This window comes from Lynx canadensis, chromosome A1 (assembly GCF_007474595.2).
Source record: "Lynx canadensis isolate LIC74 chromosome A1, mLynCan4.pri.v2, whole genome shotgun sequence".
In the NCBI taxonomy this organism is placed as follows: Eukaryota; Metazoa; Chordata; class Mammalia; order Carnivora; family Felidae; genus Lynx; species Lynx canadensis.
In genome coordinates, this window is record NC_044303.2 from 159,257,442 (window position 1) to 159,277,216 (window position 19,775).

General features: G+C 39.9%; 1 protein-coding gene across 1 annotated transcript in view; it reads right to left on the reverse strand.

Annotated features, from left to right (window-relative positions):
• Positions 1 to 556: 556 nt before the first annotated feature.
• LIX1 (limb and CNS expressed 1) overlaps positions 557 to 19,775 on the reverse strand; it is a 60,500-nt gene continuing 41,281 nt past the window's right edge. The window contains exons 8-11 of the mRNA XM_032593806.1: positions 16,489 to 16,629; positions 13,849 to 13,944; positions 5,493 to 5,570; positions 557 to 3,587 (exon numbers count right to left, since the gene is read on the reverse strand). Coding sequence (XP_032449697.1) covers positions 3,300 to 3,587; positions 5,493 to 5,570; positions 13,849 to 13,944; positions 16,489 to 16,629 — 603 coding nt within the window. The 3' untranslated portion in view covers positions 557 to 3,299. The remainder of the gene's footprint in view (positions 3,588 to 5,492; positions 5,571 to 13,848; positions 13,945 to 16,488; positions 16,630 to 19,775) is intronic.

The window sequence follows — 19,775 nt, forward strand, 5'->3', positions numbered from 1 at the left end:
TCAATGATATAAAAGTGATAATATCTTGAATAATGTTTACTTTTAAATACAGTCAAGGATAATGAAAATATTCTTAGTCTGGCTTCTTTTGTCCATGGCAAGAAAGAAAGACATGGCATGATATAACTCAGAATTCTCTAAAGTATCTTAGAGATGAAGTCAACTATGATAATACTGTTGTCTTCAAAAGCTTCCCCGAAAGGGGCGCCTGGGTGGCGCAGTCGGTTAAGCGTCCGACTTCAGCCAGGTCACGATCTCGCGGTCCGGGAGTTCGAGCCCCGCGTCGGGCTCTGGGCTGATGGCTCAGAGCCTGGAGCCTGTTTCAGATTCTGTGTCTCCCTCTCTCTGACCCTCCCCCGTTCATGCTCTGTCTCTCTCTGTCCCAAAAATAAATAAACGTTGAAAAAAAAAAATTAAAAAAAAAAAAAAAAGCTTCCCCGAAAGAAACAGGGAAGTGTTAAATCTTTATGCTTTCTTTCTCTTTTTCCTGAGACATAGATGATTAGATTCATAGTTGATTATGGTATAGCATTTCAGGACTATCTGTGATTTTATTCTCCTTTTCTAGAGGTAAGTGAATAAATTAAATGGAAAACATATCAGTGGACTACAGCTTTTGAACAAATGGACAAATTCTGATCATTAGAGGAATAATGTCTTTATTAGATTGACAATATTCTAATAGGTTCACACACTTAGTGACTAGTTTGTTTTAAGCTGTTTTTTCATAGCAATTTGGTATATTTGGATTTTGTGAAGATTAAACCATTCTTGTCAAAATGCAGTACAATTCTGTATTTAAGGATGATAACATTTATCTTAGAAATAGGCTACACAGGGCTGGTCTGAGCTAGTTTGGATCCATGCTGAAAAGTTTGAGACTATAAGTCTGTACTCAAGGTTCTAAATTGGAGGTCCTTAGAGCAATCCATGGACGTTGGGGAGGTTCACAAACTCTCTGAAACTGTTTGCATAAATTTGAAGGTATATGCTTCACTCTATTTTCCTAGGAGAAGGTCCATAGCTTTCATCAGATTCTCAAAGGCATTATAACCACAAAAGTTTAGGACCCAGAACTCCATATATTTAAAATAGAGAATCTTCCACTTTAATCCCCTTCAACACAGTGTATCACTGAGAACAAGATACAGAAGAAGAAGAAGAAGAATCTACTTTGCTTTTCAACATGGCTCTTCTTAGGTCTGGAATTATAAATGTTTAAGTGATGTACTGGCAGCCCTTATGTCTTAGCTAAAATTGATTTGCTATAAATGAGCATTAAAAGGCTCCAGCAATGGCAGAGATTCTGAATTTTGTTTCTTTTGCTATAGGTTCCATACCATTCCAGGAAGAGTAGGCAGTTCTGACCAGCTGGGAAAACTGCCATTGGCCAAGGGCAATGCTTTTAGTTCACGTAATAGGTACAGTTTTCTAATTATAGAGCAAAGAATAAATTTTAACATTTTCCTTGCTGATTCCCCTTCCTGGATCTAATTAGATGGTGTCAGCTTTAGGTGGTCATGGTCAAAAGCTGCAAATGCAGCAAAGATGGACCTACCTATAATCACACCTAACATGGGAAATTACGGTTTTATGAAATGATAAAGAGTAATGACTTTATGAAAAAATTGCTTTTAACAGAAAGTTTCCTTAATGTTAAAATTTATTCAACTTGCAAATATTAATTCGAATTCCTTTTTAGGATTATAACTATAGGAATATAGTTTTAGTTTTATTCTAGGTGACATTTAGCCTCATTTTGGGGAGAAATGTGACGTTTGTTAACACAATATTTTTAAATTAAATTTATCTAATATTTATAGTATTACCTTTCACGACAGAGTAAGGCAGTAGGTAAGAAGCTAAATTTTCCCCTGGTGTGAGAAATATGATATCTGAAATTAATTTTTTTATTTTAAAGGCTAATTCCAAAATACATGATCCATATATATAGTTTTCATGGGGACTTAAGGAGTGATAATTACATCTGCACATATTTATATATGAAGTTAAGCTATCATGCTTTTGTAAACTTTAATGTAAATATAATGGTTTTAGCCTTCAGGAACGTTAGTTTGCATTCACTTAAACATGAAGAAAAAGAAATCTTATTTAACATTGAAAAAACTGTATCCTTTATTTTGAATTATTGGACTAAATGCAAGATTATCCTTTTTGTGTTATAAAGTTGGAAATTCCTACAAATGTCTAAAATTCACACTGCTGCCATTCTTAAATTTGAGTGACCAGAAACCATCTAAAAATTGGTCTGTATTTGCTTTTGGTTTTCTAATCAGTTAATTGACCCAAGCCATTTTCAAAGAGAGATGACAATGTCTAATTAAAACTTGGAAATGACACTACATTTGAACTACTCCTGGCTTATGTTCTTGAACAACAATAAAGACAGTTAAATACTCCTTCTCTCTAATGCACGAGAAACTAATCAAATGCAAGCACTGTTAAAAGCTAATGATTTTTCAAAATCCAGTGACTGTCTCCATGATACATAGATGACTGTGGTGGCAAAAATAAAAACAAATCAATCTGAGTTATCTATTTGCAAGTTAAAAATGAACATCACTGTTTGCAGGACTCATTAAAATTAGATACTAATTCTTCTTGAGGAATAGGAGTACTATTCTAGGTGAAATTTATCCCCATACCGAAGAGTGTGGATTTTTTTAAAATTATTATAACTGGCATTTTAAGCCAAGTTAAATTTATCACGTATTTTCACTATTACCACTTTAGATCTTTGATAGTGGGATGTCCAGATAAAATTGCCACTGGAATTTTGGATTTTACCTAGTAGAGTAGAAGTGTCTCTTAGTTTATAAAGCTTAGGAAGAAATTCTGACCCATGTGTATTTTCTATGTTGTTTATTTAATCCCAACTATTTTTAAAAATTGCTCTCATGCTACTTTCCCCAGTCCCAGCTGGTGTTCTTTTGGGGGATGCTACACTGGCCCATTGTTTAAAACAACATACATAATCTAGGAAGGCACATGTCAACAGGGCTTTAGGTTAGAGCCAAACCTGGGAAATGTTTTTCAAACAATTCTGTCTCCATCCTTTCAGTAAGAGGAGGAACTCTTGAAAGTGTGATGGGAAAATTGTTGGGACCTGTAAGGATCCTATTACTCTGAGAGTCTATGAATGGAATGGGTGGGAAGAATTAGTACAGCCTTCAGGTGGTAGCTGTAGGTGGTAAAGCCTCCAACAACTTCCTTCACTGAGCTTCCTAATGTTAGAGTCCAGCCTCTGCCAACCTCAGGCCAGCTGGAACCTGGCCTTGCTAGTGGTAGCCACAAAGAGCCGTTAGGCTCAGCTGATCATCACTGGGTGAGGAGGTGTCAGGATCGCTGTAGATCTGAGTCAGGGCTAAACTCAGGATTTCTTTCTTTTCTTTGTAAAACCGCAGTTCTTGTCCTGCTTTCCTGGCTTCCTCCAACTCCCTCAGGGCCATCCGTAGCTCTTGAGAGAGAATTCCTGGAGATTCCTTCTCTTTCATGATCCAGTCCAGGGCCATGTGGCTGCGCATCTTTTCATCTAGGGAATACTGGGAATAGTAGGAGATGACTTCCTGGAAGCCAAGAGACAAAGTCCAGAGTGTCAGTGAAGAGCAACAAAGGCACCTGTGTTCATGGCTTTCCAACACCTCATTTCCTTTGTCCCTGCCACCCCCCACATCCACATTCATAGAGGTTTTACCAATAACTGAACCTCTCTGATGTTTACACACGGAAACCAAATCCCATGATATGCTTCTTAAAGCAAATGAAGGGCCAAGCTGGTCAAGCAAAGCAGGGTCACTTCAGGCTAAGTCAAAACACTACCACCAAGAATGACTCAATAATGTTCACAACAGAACTCTGACGTTGCTAGAAAATGTCTTCCTTAGAAAATGCATTCCTTCACACATGGATATTACCTCATTTATTCCTTGAACTCTTCTGCCCAGGATTTTCTCCTTCAGCAAGATGGAGTGATGGAAACAGTTATATGGAAAGATTAGGGTATAATTGGGTTTGGTCTCACCCCCTGCAGAAAGCAGGAGGCTTTGAATGAGGACAAGACTTAGAAACCAGGAGAGCCCACTTCCTAACAAGAGTCAATTTGTTAGCTTAAGGAAGATAGATGACAGTCCAAATGGCTCACGGCAACTACAAATAGAACTATAAAAGTGTATTGTGGAACATAGGCATTATCATTATTGATACAATGGTAACTTCATGTACAGTATTTCTTCTGCAAACAATTAAAAATTGGCCACTACCTGTCAATTTTCATGTGAAAAAAATTGCCAATACATTGTAACATAATGTATGGGTTTGATGGATACACTTTAAGAAGATCTTGTAGAGGGGATGCTTTGCTTATTTTTATTTTCAAGAACATATGGTATTTATTTATGACCTTAACAAATTAAAAACAACCATGGAAAAGTGTTTATAACTAACCCAGTGAGTTTCAAAGGCCTTTTATAAAATCAAAGGAAAAGAAAAAAAATAGCCAAAACCATTGTCGGCTACTTCTTTCTTTTCCATCTTTGACATTTTGAAAGCCAGACTTTCTAACCAAAGAACAACTAAAAACTCCTGGGGCTGCAGTGCATGGAAAACTCTTATATCCACCCACATCTAGCTGACTAGTAGAGGCTTTATTCCTCATACAAATTCCTGTTAGCAAATTCTCAAAAATAAATGGCCATCTTTCAAAGTCTAATGGTGCATAAAGAAAGCAAAGAAAGCATAAATATTGGAAGATAGCAGGTGAAAGCTGTTCAATACACAGGAGAGGGTTTGCCTTTGCCATTAAAAAAAGGGGGGAAGGGTGCTTCTCATAGGTAACAAAGAAATAGTGAGACCCCATTTCTGAAAAACAAGGAAGAAACTTCCAAACCAAAAAATTGAGGTGACTGAATGCCAGCTTGCCCAGCTTTATAATCATTTCTGTTGCCCTTTGGGGACTTTTAGTGGATAACTTTACCATTCTTCAGTGAAGCAGTTCAGAAACAGTACATTCTCAAATTTCTTTCTGCATTCGAGAACAGAAGAGGGCACAAATTCTTTTTTAATATATATAATTTATTGCCAAGTTGGCTAACATACAGTGTATACAGTGTGCTCTTCGTTTTGGGGGTAGATTCCGGTGAAGGCACAAATTCTAAGGTTGGGCAGGTGTGTAGAGTAGATTTAGCACTTGACTTAGAAATCAAGTCTGTCTTAATGATCCCTCCATTCTGGCATTTAGTACAGGTAGCTAAATGAATCCCATGTCCAGGCAATATTCTCCTTAGCATGCCTAGTTGGTCAGTCCCTGACTCAAATAGACTGTTTTATATATTTTTTTCCTGTATCTTCTGCTCTTAATACATAAAGTACCAAATTTAAACAGAGAAAAATCCAAATAAAGGAAATCTAGGAAGATGACAAGCCATCTGCTCAGTCTCTATGACATAAACCTGTTCTTGATTGGAAAATCTCACCTGTCGGGAACACTTTGTTTCACGAAGGGCTTTTAGGCTTCCATTCCAGTGCAGTAGTTGGAAAATGGTCATCAGCTCCTACAAAACCCAAACACCTGTCATTAATCTCAAAGCAGAAATGTGAAAGAAAGTGTGAGAGATGGGTAGGGCATAACTCTGATCCCCAACTATCTCAGGAAAATAGAATACACAATATCATCAGAACATTTTGAGACTTTTCAAACACCAGAGTCTCCAAGATTCTTGAGCATTCTTCCCTCCTCTGCCACATCCTCATTTGCACAATAAAATGACTAAGTAGTTGAAAAATATCTTTCAACATTAAAAATACATATACTGTAACAACTCTACATTCAAGAAGTTATCTAAATATACCAGCATATCTCAGAATGATGTGCAGGCAAAATTATTCGTTGTACTGTTTTTGAAATTGCCTGAGGCTGGGAATATGTTAAATGATCATTTTTAAGGAAATGGTTTTAAAAAGTATGAAACTTAAGGGTAGCAGAATATGCTACTCCAAAATATAAGTTTAGGACATGTCATTCCAAAACATGCCATTTTGGTATATTGATTATTTTAAGCCAGAAGCACTTGAAAAACATCAAATGCAGGGAAAGTCTTTCCCTGAACTCCCCTTATCTGCCTAAAGACAAAAGGAACTTGTTTTGATAAATCTCCTCCTGAGGAATTTTATCAACCAGGGAAGACCAACTCTTACTATAGAAAAGGAAACTGGAAGTCCACACCATACCCAAACAAACTCTGTCAAAAAGTATTATACATCCTATCTATTCTACTAAGGGCCCATTCATCTTTCTTAAAAATCATTTGCTATCCCCTAAGAGGCCTACATCTCCTGCCTCCCCTTTTCCTATGAAGATGGTATTTTATCATAAATTCCAAGCCACCTCAGGAAGATACTTATTTTTCCCTGAGTATCTCTCATGTATATGTGAGGTATATATGCTAATAAACTTCTGTTTTTCTTATGTTAATCTGTCTTTGATTGCAGGGGTCTCAGCTAAGAACTCATAAGGGTAGAGGGAAAATTATTTTCCTCCCCTACAATACATTCTTGCTACTGAATACTTTCATTCACGGAGAGAGAATGAGAAGGCTCTCCAGGTTCTAGTATAAAGAGTCTTTATGATGTGGTGTTAAAAGAAAAGCAAGATGCACAACACATATACTGTGTGCTGGTATTTGATTTAAAAGAATAGAAAACCCTTATAAATGTTTGCTTGTAAATGCCAGGAGAGTTCTGGCAAGATACAAAAGAACTGGGTAACATAGTTGTCTCTGGGGAGAGAACAGGAATGTCTGGGAGGATGGGGAGGGAGATCTCCCTCTGACATTCTTTGTTACCTATTGAGCTTTGAATCATGTGACAATATTACATATTAAAGAAACCATTTAAATTTTAGCCAAAAAGTAAATATAGATAACATATAATTGACAAACCACAGAAACTGCAAAATTCTCCTATGTTTATAAATTCAGTCAAGAAAATGCATAAAAATATGGGTAATAAAGTGTAATTGACCTTAAAACCAATCCACAGTCCCTATATCCAGTGGCCCGGGGCTGAGCACATCACTGAGTTTCTATCAGCATCTTTTCCCTTGATGATATGAAGGGCAAGGTAAACTATATACACATACTGAAGATTTTATTTTCCTAATGTGTCTTCCAGTGAAATTATCTGCATTTTTTTTCATTTTTGGTCAGAGAGAGTACCCGCCCCCCCATTGTGGATTAACAGCATAAACAACACACACAATGCAATTAAGGAAATTCCTGGTCATGACACTAGTTATGAAAACTTAACTTTGAGACAGATGTCCTACCGACCATTTAAAAAAGCTGATTGTTATTGTCTTTACCTCTGCTTGCTCAGGAAGAAGCTTAAATTATGAAAATGAAGAGACCTAAGGCATTCTAAGATTTCAGACATCTTAAAATTATTGAATTTTAAAGCTATAAGATGATCAGAAGAGCAAATATCACCATTCTTATGTCTAAAATTGCCAGTAGAATGTAATTTTTTTCCCTTCTTTTCAGTTTGGGGTTTTGTCTATATTCTATTATTCAAGTAAGCACTCAAAGAGCCCATAGAGACTTCAGTAAAAGCAAAACCATGTGTTTCTATTAATTAAAATAATTCATGGATACCAGCAGAATTACTCCTCCTACCCCAAACAGAGATGCCACTATCTGCCTAGGGCTCTGGTTCCACTGCTCAGGGAAGCTGCCCCTCTTATGCCCTCTCTTTTTCACTTCTCCTTGGTCCAGATTTTCAGTCTGTCATGTCACTCTGATAATTTGGAAAAGTGAGAGTTGGTTTGTTCTACAGCTAAATCTTATGTAATCTGCTTCTCACCCCTGTGCTTCTCAGCAAGGTAACCCCAGTGACTGAAGAGGGTAAATCTGTGCTACCTTTCTCATTGTACCTTTAAACCTACTCACTAGAGACTTGGTAGCCATAAAAATGAAAAGGAACACTTTTTATGTCCTGATAGGAAACAGTCTCTGTGATATTACAGGAGGGCCACTATTTCCAAATAAGACATCTCTTTCCGTTTCATGTTTTATTTTGTATTCTAGTATATATATCCATTTTTTAAAATAATGCATACCACCTCCACTCCTCCACTTTCCCCCCAACCCAAGTTTATAATGGTTACACTCAGTAAAACCCAGAAAGATATAGTGAGTTTCTTCTGTGACTTTCAACAGCCCTCTTGATATTGTCCTTGTGGCCCAGTTTGAGAAACAGCCTACAGGGCTCTTAATTCCACCATCCTACAATTTTTGCCTTAGTAACATATTCTTCCTCCAATGTCTTCTAAGCTCTCATTCTTATCTATACACTAACTACTGCCCCCTTTCCAGATAAACTCTTGGCATTCCACCCAGCAGTCCTCCTAAGACTTTAGCACCCACAATTCTGCCATGAACAGAGCCAAAAACCGTTCCCATGTCCCTTGGCAACTGACATCTCTCAAAAACTTCCCCACAGAGACTTGAACTGTTTTTCACTGTGGAAGAGCCCTCCTCCTTACCCCTTATGGTTTGTCCAAATTTCTATTCCATCCCCAAGGAGTTTTTGCTGCAGCAGTAACACAACTGCCTCTTTCTCAGTGCTGTTTTTGTTCCTAAAATCCCACAGGGAAGATGACCTTCTTTCTGCCTTCTTACATTACATCCCAATCTAGTCATTGCCTTCCTTTGTAGAGATGCTAATCTTATGATCACTATGTAAAGTATATTGAAATATTTCCACATTCTTCCTGTCCTACTTCTTTATTTTCCTTCATAAGACCACCTTTACTATCCTCAAATCTTCCCGAAGCTGTTTGAGCCCTTCTCTTAACCCCAGGAAATCCTTGTATGCCTCTCGTTGATTCCATCAGAAATCCCTGCATTATTGCAGATTGGCAAGGAGAGCAAGGAGAGGGCTGCTGTGGGCCTCTGTAAGGATTCTCTTCCTAGGTCATCATAATCCCCTGCTGCCTGGTTTTCATGGTTTTGTTTTCTACCTGTCAAAGCCTTATCACTTTAATTTTTTTTTTTTAATGTTTATTACTGAGAGACAGAGAGACACAGAGCATGAGCAGGGGAGGGGTAGAGAGAGTGGGAGACACAGAATCTGAAGCAGGCTCCAGGCTCTGAGCTGTCAGCACAGAGCCTGATGTAGGGCTCGAACTCACAAACCATGAGATCATGACCTGAGCAGAAGTCGGTTGCCCAACCAACTGAGCCACCCAGGTGCCCCAAAACCTTATCACTTTAAAGGAAATATGTTTGGTGAGCTATCTGACCTGTTCCTTATTCATGTCTTTGTGCCATGCTTCTTGTTATGTGGCTGACCTAGAAGCCTGGGGAGTCTGGGTAGGCTGACAGGTAAACAAGAAGCTGGCCTATAAGTTGGGTTGGGACTAGGGTGATATTTGTTTGTTATGAATTTTCACACATTCATTTTGAGTTTTTAAAATATTGCATTATAGGGGTGTCTGGGTGGCACAGTATAGTGGTGTCTGGGTGGCACAGTCACTTGAGAATTCTTGGTTTTGGCTCAGGTCATGATCTCAGGGTCGTGGGATCAAGCCTCACATTGAGCTCCATGCTGAGCGTGGAGCCTGCTTAAGATTCTCTGCCTCCCTCTGCCCCTCTCCCTTGATTGCACTCTCTTTCTCTAAAAAAAAAAAATAAGAATAAAATAAAATAGTGCATTATAATATTGTCTTTATCATTGAATTTTTTGAAACTCCTTTAAATTTTGTGCCTGAGGTGAATGCTTAATTCTCCTTTTCTAGTCATCCCTTCTGGTGAGTCTCAGGGACAAGGCCAGCTTCATGAACTTGTGATCTGTGCAGTCACACAGGACCCCAAGCTTGATTTAAGTCTCCACCGACTTGAAATTCTTAGCAATTTTTTTTTTAAAAGGCCCTGCATTTTTATCTTGTATGGGCCCCAAGAATTATGTAGCCAGTCCTGATCAGTAAAATAAATTTGATATCAAATGGAGAATTGAACCCTTTGTTTTCTTCATCTTTAGGAAAAAGTGCAAATTGCAGCTTTCATTCTTCAGTTTTCCTGGTTCAATTTGTCATTCATTTAGTTTAAACCACCACCAGCTGGGCTCTGTCCTCAGTGCTTCCTGGTGTTGCCTCCTATTAGGAACAATGTTTGCCCTTTCAGCTACTTTGTGGGGAGAAAATGCATGCTGCTTCTCTCTAGAACTCTGTCTGGGAGACTCTCTTGGTTCTGTGATTCATCAGAAATAAGAAAAACAAACACTGTAAATGGAGAACTTGAAAAACAGGTGGGCACCATCTCCCCACCCAAGAGAATGGATTTAAGAGGAAATTTGTTTATGGGATGAGGTTTTAAAAGGCGACCTGGAGAATTTAGCAAAGATGTAAATAAACAAGTCGTCCTTGGACTGCATTAGGCTTCAGAGTAAATATATTAACCAGCTTCAGTCAAAGTCTGCCTCAAATCTGACCTTGACAAGACCCAGTGGCTAGTGCTGTCGCCATCCCTCCCCCCAAACACCAGGCAATTTTCTGTATGGGAAGGCTACCCAGCTTCCCTCCCACGAAGTGAACGTAAGCAGAAGCCTATCACGTTTCCTCTGAGTGCTGCCTCCTTGACAGCCCCCCTGGAAAGCCTGCAGGCAGTCAGGAGACACCCGCCTTGTTTTTATAGGGTATAGTCATCCGTAGCTAGATAGAGACATACGTCTATTACCCACCAGGGGTACTGAATTGCTGTGTCGGCTACAAACAGCCCAGGTCTGTGGTCAATTCCCATGATGTGAAGAAACAAGCTGATGCATTTAACCCAGGCCACCAAGGAATGTGCTGGGACCCAGCAGGCAACCTAGAACTGGCGGAAGGAAAAGAGATGTGTTCCACAGCCGTCCTCCTGGGTTGCCAGCATCCCTACTGGGGGAGTGAGTTTGGATTTTTCCTGCCCTCACATCCTCTTCCTTTGTCCCCCATCCTGTCCCCAGCCTCTGTTCTGAGAATTTATGAACCATTTCCACAGTTTGATTCAAGTTATTATTTCACATACTTAAATACCTTACTACATAGACCACACAGAAAACATACAGCCTATTGCAAGGTAATTAAAGTATTACTAAAAGGTGGTTGAGTACAGCCTTTCATAGTATTTGGACAAAATTTTAAGAATTTTTAAAAATCCTGCCTCCCTCATCTTTGCCAGATTAATAACCTAATTACATTCAAAAATCATTCTTAGTTTTCTGAAAACAGCTACTAAATCACATACAAGCTACTATGTACTAGAGCAGGCAGCATTCATTTTATAGTAAAAGAAGTACAATTTTCTTTGGTTGGGGTTGAGAGGGGAGGAACTAAAATAAATGAGGTTCTTCCTTGGGGAAATTACTGTACTAGATGCTGTATAAATGTCACGTTATGTGCATTCCACAAAAATCCTATACAATGGGCATTATGATTCCTATTTTATAGACGAGAAAATTGAGTCTCAGAATACTGAAGTGCCCAGGTGGGAAGTGGTAGGGGAGGTGTCCCACAGTCTATCCAATTTTGACAAATTGGTGTTCTTTCTCTTGTGTTATCCTCTTCCCTTTCATTTTTTTCTCTTTGACTTTAGATTATTTATGGGGGAAAAGTATGGACCCTTTACAGTTCCACCCTTTTATCCTACAGCAAGAGCCCTGAAATATTTAGTGCAGGGAGGTATCTTTTCCTCATTTGAAACCTTTAGGTTAGTTAAAGTTGCCAAGGGAATCCATCTGGTAGCCTTTCAGGTGAAGCAGTCTTTCTTCAGAAGTATATATAATAACAGTTGTCAATATTCATTGAGTATTTAAAAAAATTTTTTTTTAACGTTTATTTATTTTTGAGACAGAGAGAGACAGAGCATGAACGGGGGAGGGTCAGAGAGAGGGAGACACAGAATCCGAAACAGGTTCCAGGCTCGGAGCTGTCAGCACAGAGCCCCACGCGGGGCTCAAACTCACGGACCGCGAGATCCTGACCTGAGCCGAAGTCGGCCGCTCAACCGACTGAGCCACCCAGGCGCCCCAATATTCATTATTTACTATATGCTAGGAACTGTTCTGGACTCTTTCTATATTGTCCCATCTAATGCTCACCATGGCACTGTGAGGTAGTGCCAGTACTAATAGTCTCCCTAATTTACATACAATGAGGAAACAGATTTAGAGGTGAGAAGCAGAGCCAAGCTAAATTGGGCCAGCCCACTTCAGAGTCTGGGCTCAGAATCACTGAGCTGATGCATGCCCCTGTCTATCCCAGAGGGTATGCTTTAGGGATACCCAGTCTCTTCAAAACCAAGACAATCAGCCTCAAAGGCCAGTGAGACCACTGCCACTTAAAAAGAAAACGGGATGGTGCCTGAGTGGCTCATTTGGTTAAGCGTCTGACTTCAGTCCAGGTCATGATCTCACAGTTAGTGGGTTCAAGCCCCACATCAGGCTCTGTGCTGACAGTGCAGAGCTGGCTTCAGATCCTCTGCCTCTCTCTCTGCCCCTCCCCGACTCATAAGTACTTACTCTCTCTCTCTCAAAAATAAATAAACATTAAAAAAAAACAAAATAAAACTGGGTGACTGAATGAAGAGAGGGTAATTTTGAGAACAAAACAAATGCCCAATGAAGGAAAATACTGATTTTTAAAAATGGGCAGGAGGGATGTATCCACCTACAAAGTGGCTGTGGCATTGCAGTCCAGAAAATAGTTTGAAAGGTATTTGAAAGCTGTGGCTTCAGAGCTCAACTGTAAGACCACTGTAAACTACACCATAATGAACATTTGGGTTCATAAAACATTGTATCTTTGATTGCTTCTCAGAATCTAACAACAGAAATACTGGAGGTATAGTCTCTTCATTATAACATTGTGTATTGATTCCTATTAGCATTGCATAAATATGGATATTCAATATCCAAGTTTAGTTTTTTTAGAGGGCACACATTTCATGCCCAATCACTGCTGAATTTTCATCTGCCCAGTCCAATAAAAGATAACAGTTGGGACTGTGAGCTCAGAAATTAGACTGCATGGGTCTGAACCCTTGCTCTTCAATTGACTAAATATGGTACATTTCCTTTCCTGATGACATGGGGATAATAAATACTCATATGTTTATTGTGAGTGTTAAATTATGCTATTTGTTAAATGCTCAGCACAGTGAGCACAGTGTCAGACAAAGTAAGCATCCAATAAGTGTCAATGAGTATTATTCTTATTGTTAATGTTATTGATTTGCAAATAATAAGTAATATAGTTCTTCAGCTCTATTATTGCTTGTCAGCAGTGGATGAAACAGAGTTACAGCTTGATAAATGTTTTGATTTAGTTAACAATGGGTGGTGGCAGATCTTGTTTAGTGGAAATGCCAGAAGTGAGGGGGGCATTGTTTAATGTACACTGTAGGCAACTTCATCTATGACTCCCGAAAATTAAGAACCAAATGGTCAAAACCAACACTTCAAAGTGTTCACTTTGGCTTAAAAGGAACTTTGTACTGAAAAGCTGGTGAAATGTTACAAGGTCTTCAAGTGGTGGTGTTCCCCAGCTGTTCCTTAGACTTAAGCCTTTTACTTCCCTTTAAGAAAGCAAAGACTCTGCTTTGTTTGCTTGTTTGTTTTAGTCTACGGAGGTGTGGCTATAATGGAGCTACCATGCTGGATTCTAAGAGGGTTAGGTTAAAAGGCCCAAAACAAAAAAAAAGACTAGACTATTGGGAAAGGAGATGTTAATGATAAGAGTGGCATTCTCACAAGTTTCTGGATTGTGTAGCAAAATTAAACATATAGCAGGAAGTCAGATACCTGAAATTCCAGCATGGTCTTCCCCATGTTTGACTCTAACATGTAGTGGTAGGCTCCAATGCTGGTGCTGGGGTCGTCTGCATCATCCAAAGTGCCCTTGGGAGGAAAGCAGAGAAGGAAAATATTATGGATTTTCCCTCCTCTTCTTTTGGTGTGCACGAATTAATGCCATGGCCCTACAGTGAAATTTCTATTTTCCTGACCTTTCAGGTGTGCATTCTACAACCAAGTGTCCAGTTGATTTGGGATAAAATTCTTAATCTCATCATGACTCAGAGTAAAGAGGAGGATTTTGTAATCAATTTGAATCTAGATTTTGATTAGAATGTTAACTAATTATATACTTGCTAAAAGAATAATTTTCCCAAAGTAGAAATTCCTGTATCTTGCACAAGGTCTTTGCTGTTGATGGTGGTAGTGTTTGAGTGGTTGCCCTCTGAGGCTGCCTTCATCTGTTATTTGAAACATTGAAATGCTGACCCTGTTCTGATTTGATGGCAACCAGGCAAGATTATATAACTGAGAGGGAAATAATTCTCTGGTTGTACGGACCATTCATATTTTACTGCCATGATTCTTTTTTTTTTTTTTTTTTTTTTTAAAACGTTTTTTATTTATTTTTGGGACAGAGCGAGACAGAGCATGAACAGGGGAGGGGCAGAGAGAGAGGGAGACACAGAATCGGAAACAGGCTCCAGGCTCTGGGCCATCAGCCCAGAGCCCGACGCGGGGCACGAACCCACGGACCGTGAGATCGTGACCTGGCTGAAGTCGGACGCTTAACCGACTGCGCCACCCAGGCGCCCCAACTGCCATGATTCTTAATGGGAGTTCTTATAATACGTTGGTGTTTGACCTGGAGACATGGATCTTGGTGTATATTTTTTCACTTCTGGACTGCTTAATCTTTAGGAAACAAGGTGGGTGGGTGATGAGTAGAACTGAAATTTCCCTTCAATTTAGTTAGGGGTAGTAACAATAAAAAAAAACTAACACAAGCTGTGGGCTGGCATTGGGGCCTGCCCTTTAGTATCCCAGGGCCTTGGATTTCTGGGAAAGTGGGCAATGCCTTTGTGAGACTGAACAAACAACTGCCAGCATCAGATACTAGCAAATTTATAGCTTTTGAATGCAATAACATTAACATGCTGCTGCTGAAATATTTATGTTGGCTTTTTAAATATCCCAGAGGAAATCCATCCAGAGCCTGCAAACCTTATATATTCTCTTTCCTGAGAAATTTCCATGAAAAAAATGATAAATTACATTTACACTGAGGGCCCCTCCCTGCTCCTGAGTAAATTCCACACATATAAATCAGGCATCATTTTCCTAACTCTCTTCCTCAAAGGCACTTCAAATTTACAGGGCAAGAAAATAAAGGCTTCCTTTCATCCTGACAGCAGATACAGAACAGAGCCCCCTGATGTCTTCCTGCCAGGTCAACCACTCTCTGTCCCTTACCCCTTCTCTTATCTCTCTTGGGGGTGACAAGAGCATTTACGAGGGGAAAAGGAACAAAAGGGTCACTGCTAGGGCGATAATGTGTCCTTCATTTTCAGCAGCTTCTCCAAAATGACAGAACCTTTATAACCAGATTAAGGTAATCAGAGAATGTAAATCTCAGATGGGGTTTATCCATGCTAATGGCAAAATCAGGAGGTGGCTAATTCCCTCAGTAATGCCAAGTTCCTGTTTTTGGAGGACACACACAGAGACACCTGCCACAGTAAGAAACCAAGGCTTCATCCATTGTAGTTTGCAGGTAACAAGTATCAGAAGCTTCACATAATACAAGGGGCAAATCATCTACTCCTGGATTTCTAAGACAGTTTTTGTTCTTATAGCATTTTGCATTAATTATGTCCATTATAGAAATTTTCTCTGTAAAAAGTTTTCAGCTCTCTGAAAGAAGTAATTCCTATTAAGCATGATAATTCTAAGAGCTAACAAATATTGGGAATATGGCTTTTCCATATCTGAGCAGTCAGCCTTTCCTTAAAAATACAGATTGCCAGATTCCTACACTGGCTGGGGAATTGGTACTTTTACTAAAGCACTTCAGATAATTTTTATCATCAGTCAAGTTTGGGGGAAAAATGAGCTAGTTTATCTCTACATTAAAACAGTATTCAGTTGTATGCATTCCCAAACCCTAAAAGAATCAACGCTTTTCAAATAGCTAACATTCAAGTAAACAAATCAGGATGGATCAAATTATCTACTTTGATTTAAAGTTTGGTTAATGGTGATCCAGGGCGTCTAAAAAATATTTCTGTGATGTGGCATAGGAAGACAGTTCCAATTTCTTGATTTCTAATCCAAGTGTTAGTTTTGTTGAAAACCAATGATTTCATGGGTAAAACTTAAACTTGCACAATTCTTTTTTTTTTTTTTTTTTTTTTTTAAGTAAACTCTATGCCCAGTGTGGTGCTTGAACTCACAACTGAGCCAGCCAGGCTCCCCAAGTTCTTTAAAAAAAGTTCCTGCACAAGGAACTCCCCAAGTTCTTTAAAAAAAAAAAAAAAAGTTCCCCAAGTTCCTGCACAGTTCTTAAAGAATTTGCTTATTTGAGTATTTCCCAAGATTGAAATGCGTCAGTGTTTCAGTGCAGCCAGCTCTACCCTAGTGGGTACTCACACTGGTGGAGGCAACTGCTTCCTGCACACTCTCCATAATGAATTCCTTAGTGATCCTTCGAGAGGGCAGCTCATTGAAGAGGGAGTTGATTAGGGCCACTTTAGCTGCATCCCGTCTGGCCTCAGCTCTACTTAGGCAGCACTTAAGAAGAAAAGAGAAAAGGAGTTATTACAGGATTCAGCATCTCACCATTTTTTTCACTGCCTCAGTGGATCTCTGGACATTTCCATTCATACATTTACTCTCTGCACCTATTCTTCCTTACTCATTGCTAATCCCCTGAAGATCATGAGATTATCTTTCTGCCCTAGAGTCCATGAAAATGTCTTGGTTGGTCTTCAATTGATTTTTGTCTTATTTTACTGTCATTGAATGTCTACTCTGCACCAGAGGCTTTGAAAACTGTTAATAAATAATAATAAAAGTAATAATGGCTACTACTGTGTACTTGGTGATTACATTTGTCTTCAGTGCCTTCCTCAAATCCTTATTTCAGAAGGAGAAAAATGTAAGGAAAGAAGGAAAATGGGAGATATATATTTTTTTAATTTTTATTTTAATTTTATTTTTGAGAGAGACAGAGAGACAGAACATGAGCAGGGGAGGGGCAGAGAGAGAGGGAGACACAGAATCCGAAGCAGGCTTCAGGTTCTGAGCTGTCAGCACAGTGTCAGATGTGGGACTCAAACCCATGGACCATGAGATCATGACCTGAGCCAAAGATGGACACTTAACCATCTGAGCCACCCAGGTTCCCTGGAGATATTTTTAACAGAATAATTGAAAACAGTTTCCGGAGTTAGACTGCTTAGATTCAGATTCAAGCTATGGTACTTATTTGCTGAAAGACTATAGGCAAGTTAGCCCTTTCTGTGTCTCAATTTCCTCCTCTGTAAATGGTAATAATAGTAATTCCTATGTCATCACATTGAGGATAGGCACAATTAGTTAAAATAGGTAAAATCCTGAGAACACCTGACACATGGGAATATCTCAGTCTTATATGTGCTTACATGTCCAGGTTAGGACAAGGGAGCTAATGTCAAAATCTATTGTTTTTCTTTTCCAGCATTTATCCCCCACTTTCCTTCTAATAACCATTCCCTGATATTCTTGAGGATCACCCTTTCCACCTTGCTCTCAGTCCACACAGTTTGGGTGGGATATGCCCTGTTTGGTCTTTCTGAAGTTAGGAACCATAGGCAGACTATGATTAGCAACTCATTAAAAAAAATAATAATTCCTCCTAAAAGTAATATTGCTCTCCATTCTCCTAACCTCACTTTCCTGTGGCTCACATGGGTCATTCAATGTGTCTTGATTCTTTTCTATCCTGTTTCTTTTGTTGTCAGCTACAACTCCTCTTATTCAAATTCTGGCTTAGCATGGACCCTGGGGGTCCAGGTATAGGGATGAAGCCCTGTGAGAACTGCACTGTCCTTGGAGCTCACTCCTACTGGAGGGTGTGATGCCATTTCTCCCACAGGTTCCTATGAACTGCCAAGGGTCGTAGAACCTACTCCAAAACTCCTGGTGGGAAACAAGCCCTGGGAAGAGAAGCCCAGAAGCAGGTCCTGGTCAACAACGTGGACAGTCACCTCTGGCTCTGCTACTTCATGATCATGAGACCCGGGCTTCCTAAACTTTGGGATGTATTTCCTCACTGAACAAATGGGGAGGCCAGGCCCTCTGGTCTCCAAGGTTCCTACCACCTAAAATGCATGCTTCTCAGAATCAGTAGTGGTTGGTGACTGATGTGAAAGAACAGGGAAAATGCCAAAGATCCCAATTTATTTTGTAGTTTTGTAGCCTCAAGAATTCACTAATTCCACAGGGAAAAAGCCAAACCCCCTCAGTTTGCTTTCCACACCTCCCCACCTCTACCTCATCTGCCCCACGCTGACTATGCGGACACTGACTGAGGAACACTTCAAACTCGTGCTCTTGTATCTTCCAGAGGCTGGCCTCTCCTCTCCATCTCCACAAACCCAGTACGAATCCCCTGAGGTCAGGCTCCAGCCCCTGTGATTTTCCCACTGCAACCTCCCTCTTTGGACAGTTGAGACAGCTATTGTAACGATCCCGTACTTGGCTACGGATCACTTCTTCCTGCCCCTCTCCCAACCTCCAGGCCTGGGAAGGCAGCTTGTATACTTCTTGAGCATCCTCCAGAGTGCCTGCTCCCAGGGTCAGCACTTGGAAGTGCTCCACATGGTTAGGGTCCAGATGAAATAACAACAAAACTTCTGAAATAGAAACGTGACCCCAGGGAGGGTGGAAAAAACGTGCAGTAGCCTAACAAAACAGCAATTACACACAGCTATTTTAATTTATAACACAGAGAGAGTTCCAATATCTCCTTTTAAATCAAGAATGGTGCTGGGGTGCCTGGGGGGGGGGTGCTCAGTTAGTTGAGCATATGTCTTAAAAAAATTTTTTTTAATGTTTATTTAATTTTGAGAGATAGAGACAGAGCGTGAGCAAGAGAGGGGCAGAGAGAGAGGGAGACACAGAATCCGAAGAAGGTTCCAGGCTCCGCAGTCAGCACAGAGCCTGACATAGGACTCGAACTCACGAGCCGTGAGATCATGACCTGAGCCGATGTAAGACGCTTAACTGACTGAGCCACCCAGGAGACCCTGAGCATCTGTCTCTTGGTTTTGGCTCAGGTTATTATCTCACAATTTGGTTTGTGAGATTGAGTCCTGCATGTCAGGCTCTACACTGACAGCATGGAGCCTACTTGGGACTCCCTCTTTCTCTCTTTCTCTGCCCCTCCCCTGCTCTGTCTCCCTCTCTCTTTTCTTCTTCTCAAAATAAATAAATAAACTTAAAAAAAAAAAAAAGAATGGTGCTAAAGTTCTAAAATATATATGAAAGTGATTTGGGGTTTTTCCCCTTAGAGTTGAATGACAAGCAAGAAGGCTTTGGGATAGCTTCAGGCAGCAAAAGCCTTTTAAGATTTAGCTCTCTCCTGAGGTTTAGGCTACTTTATTCAATTAGGGGGGTCTGGACAGATAGGTTGATTTTGTCATATAGACTTGGCTGAGAATTTATGGAACACTGAGTTCTGAATCAGTGGGCTTTCACGGAAGCTCAGGTGTTACCACTTCCAGGAAGTTTTCCCTGACCACTCCAAGGTGAGGGTGGGAGGATCACTGTTTATGAGAGGCATTCACCACACTGCCATGTAATTATCTGCCAGTGCTCTGCCCCATAACCCTAGGCGGTAAGCATCCTAAAGGCAGAGTCGGTGACTAAGTCATCTTTATGTCTCTGTACTTGAA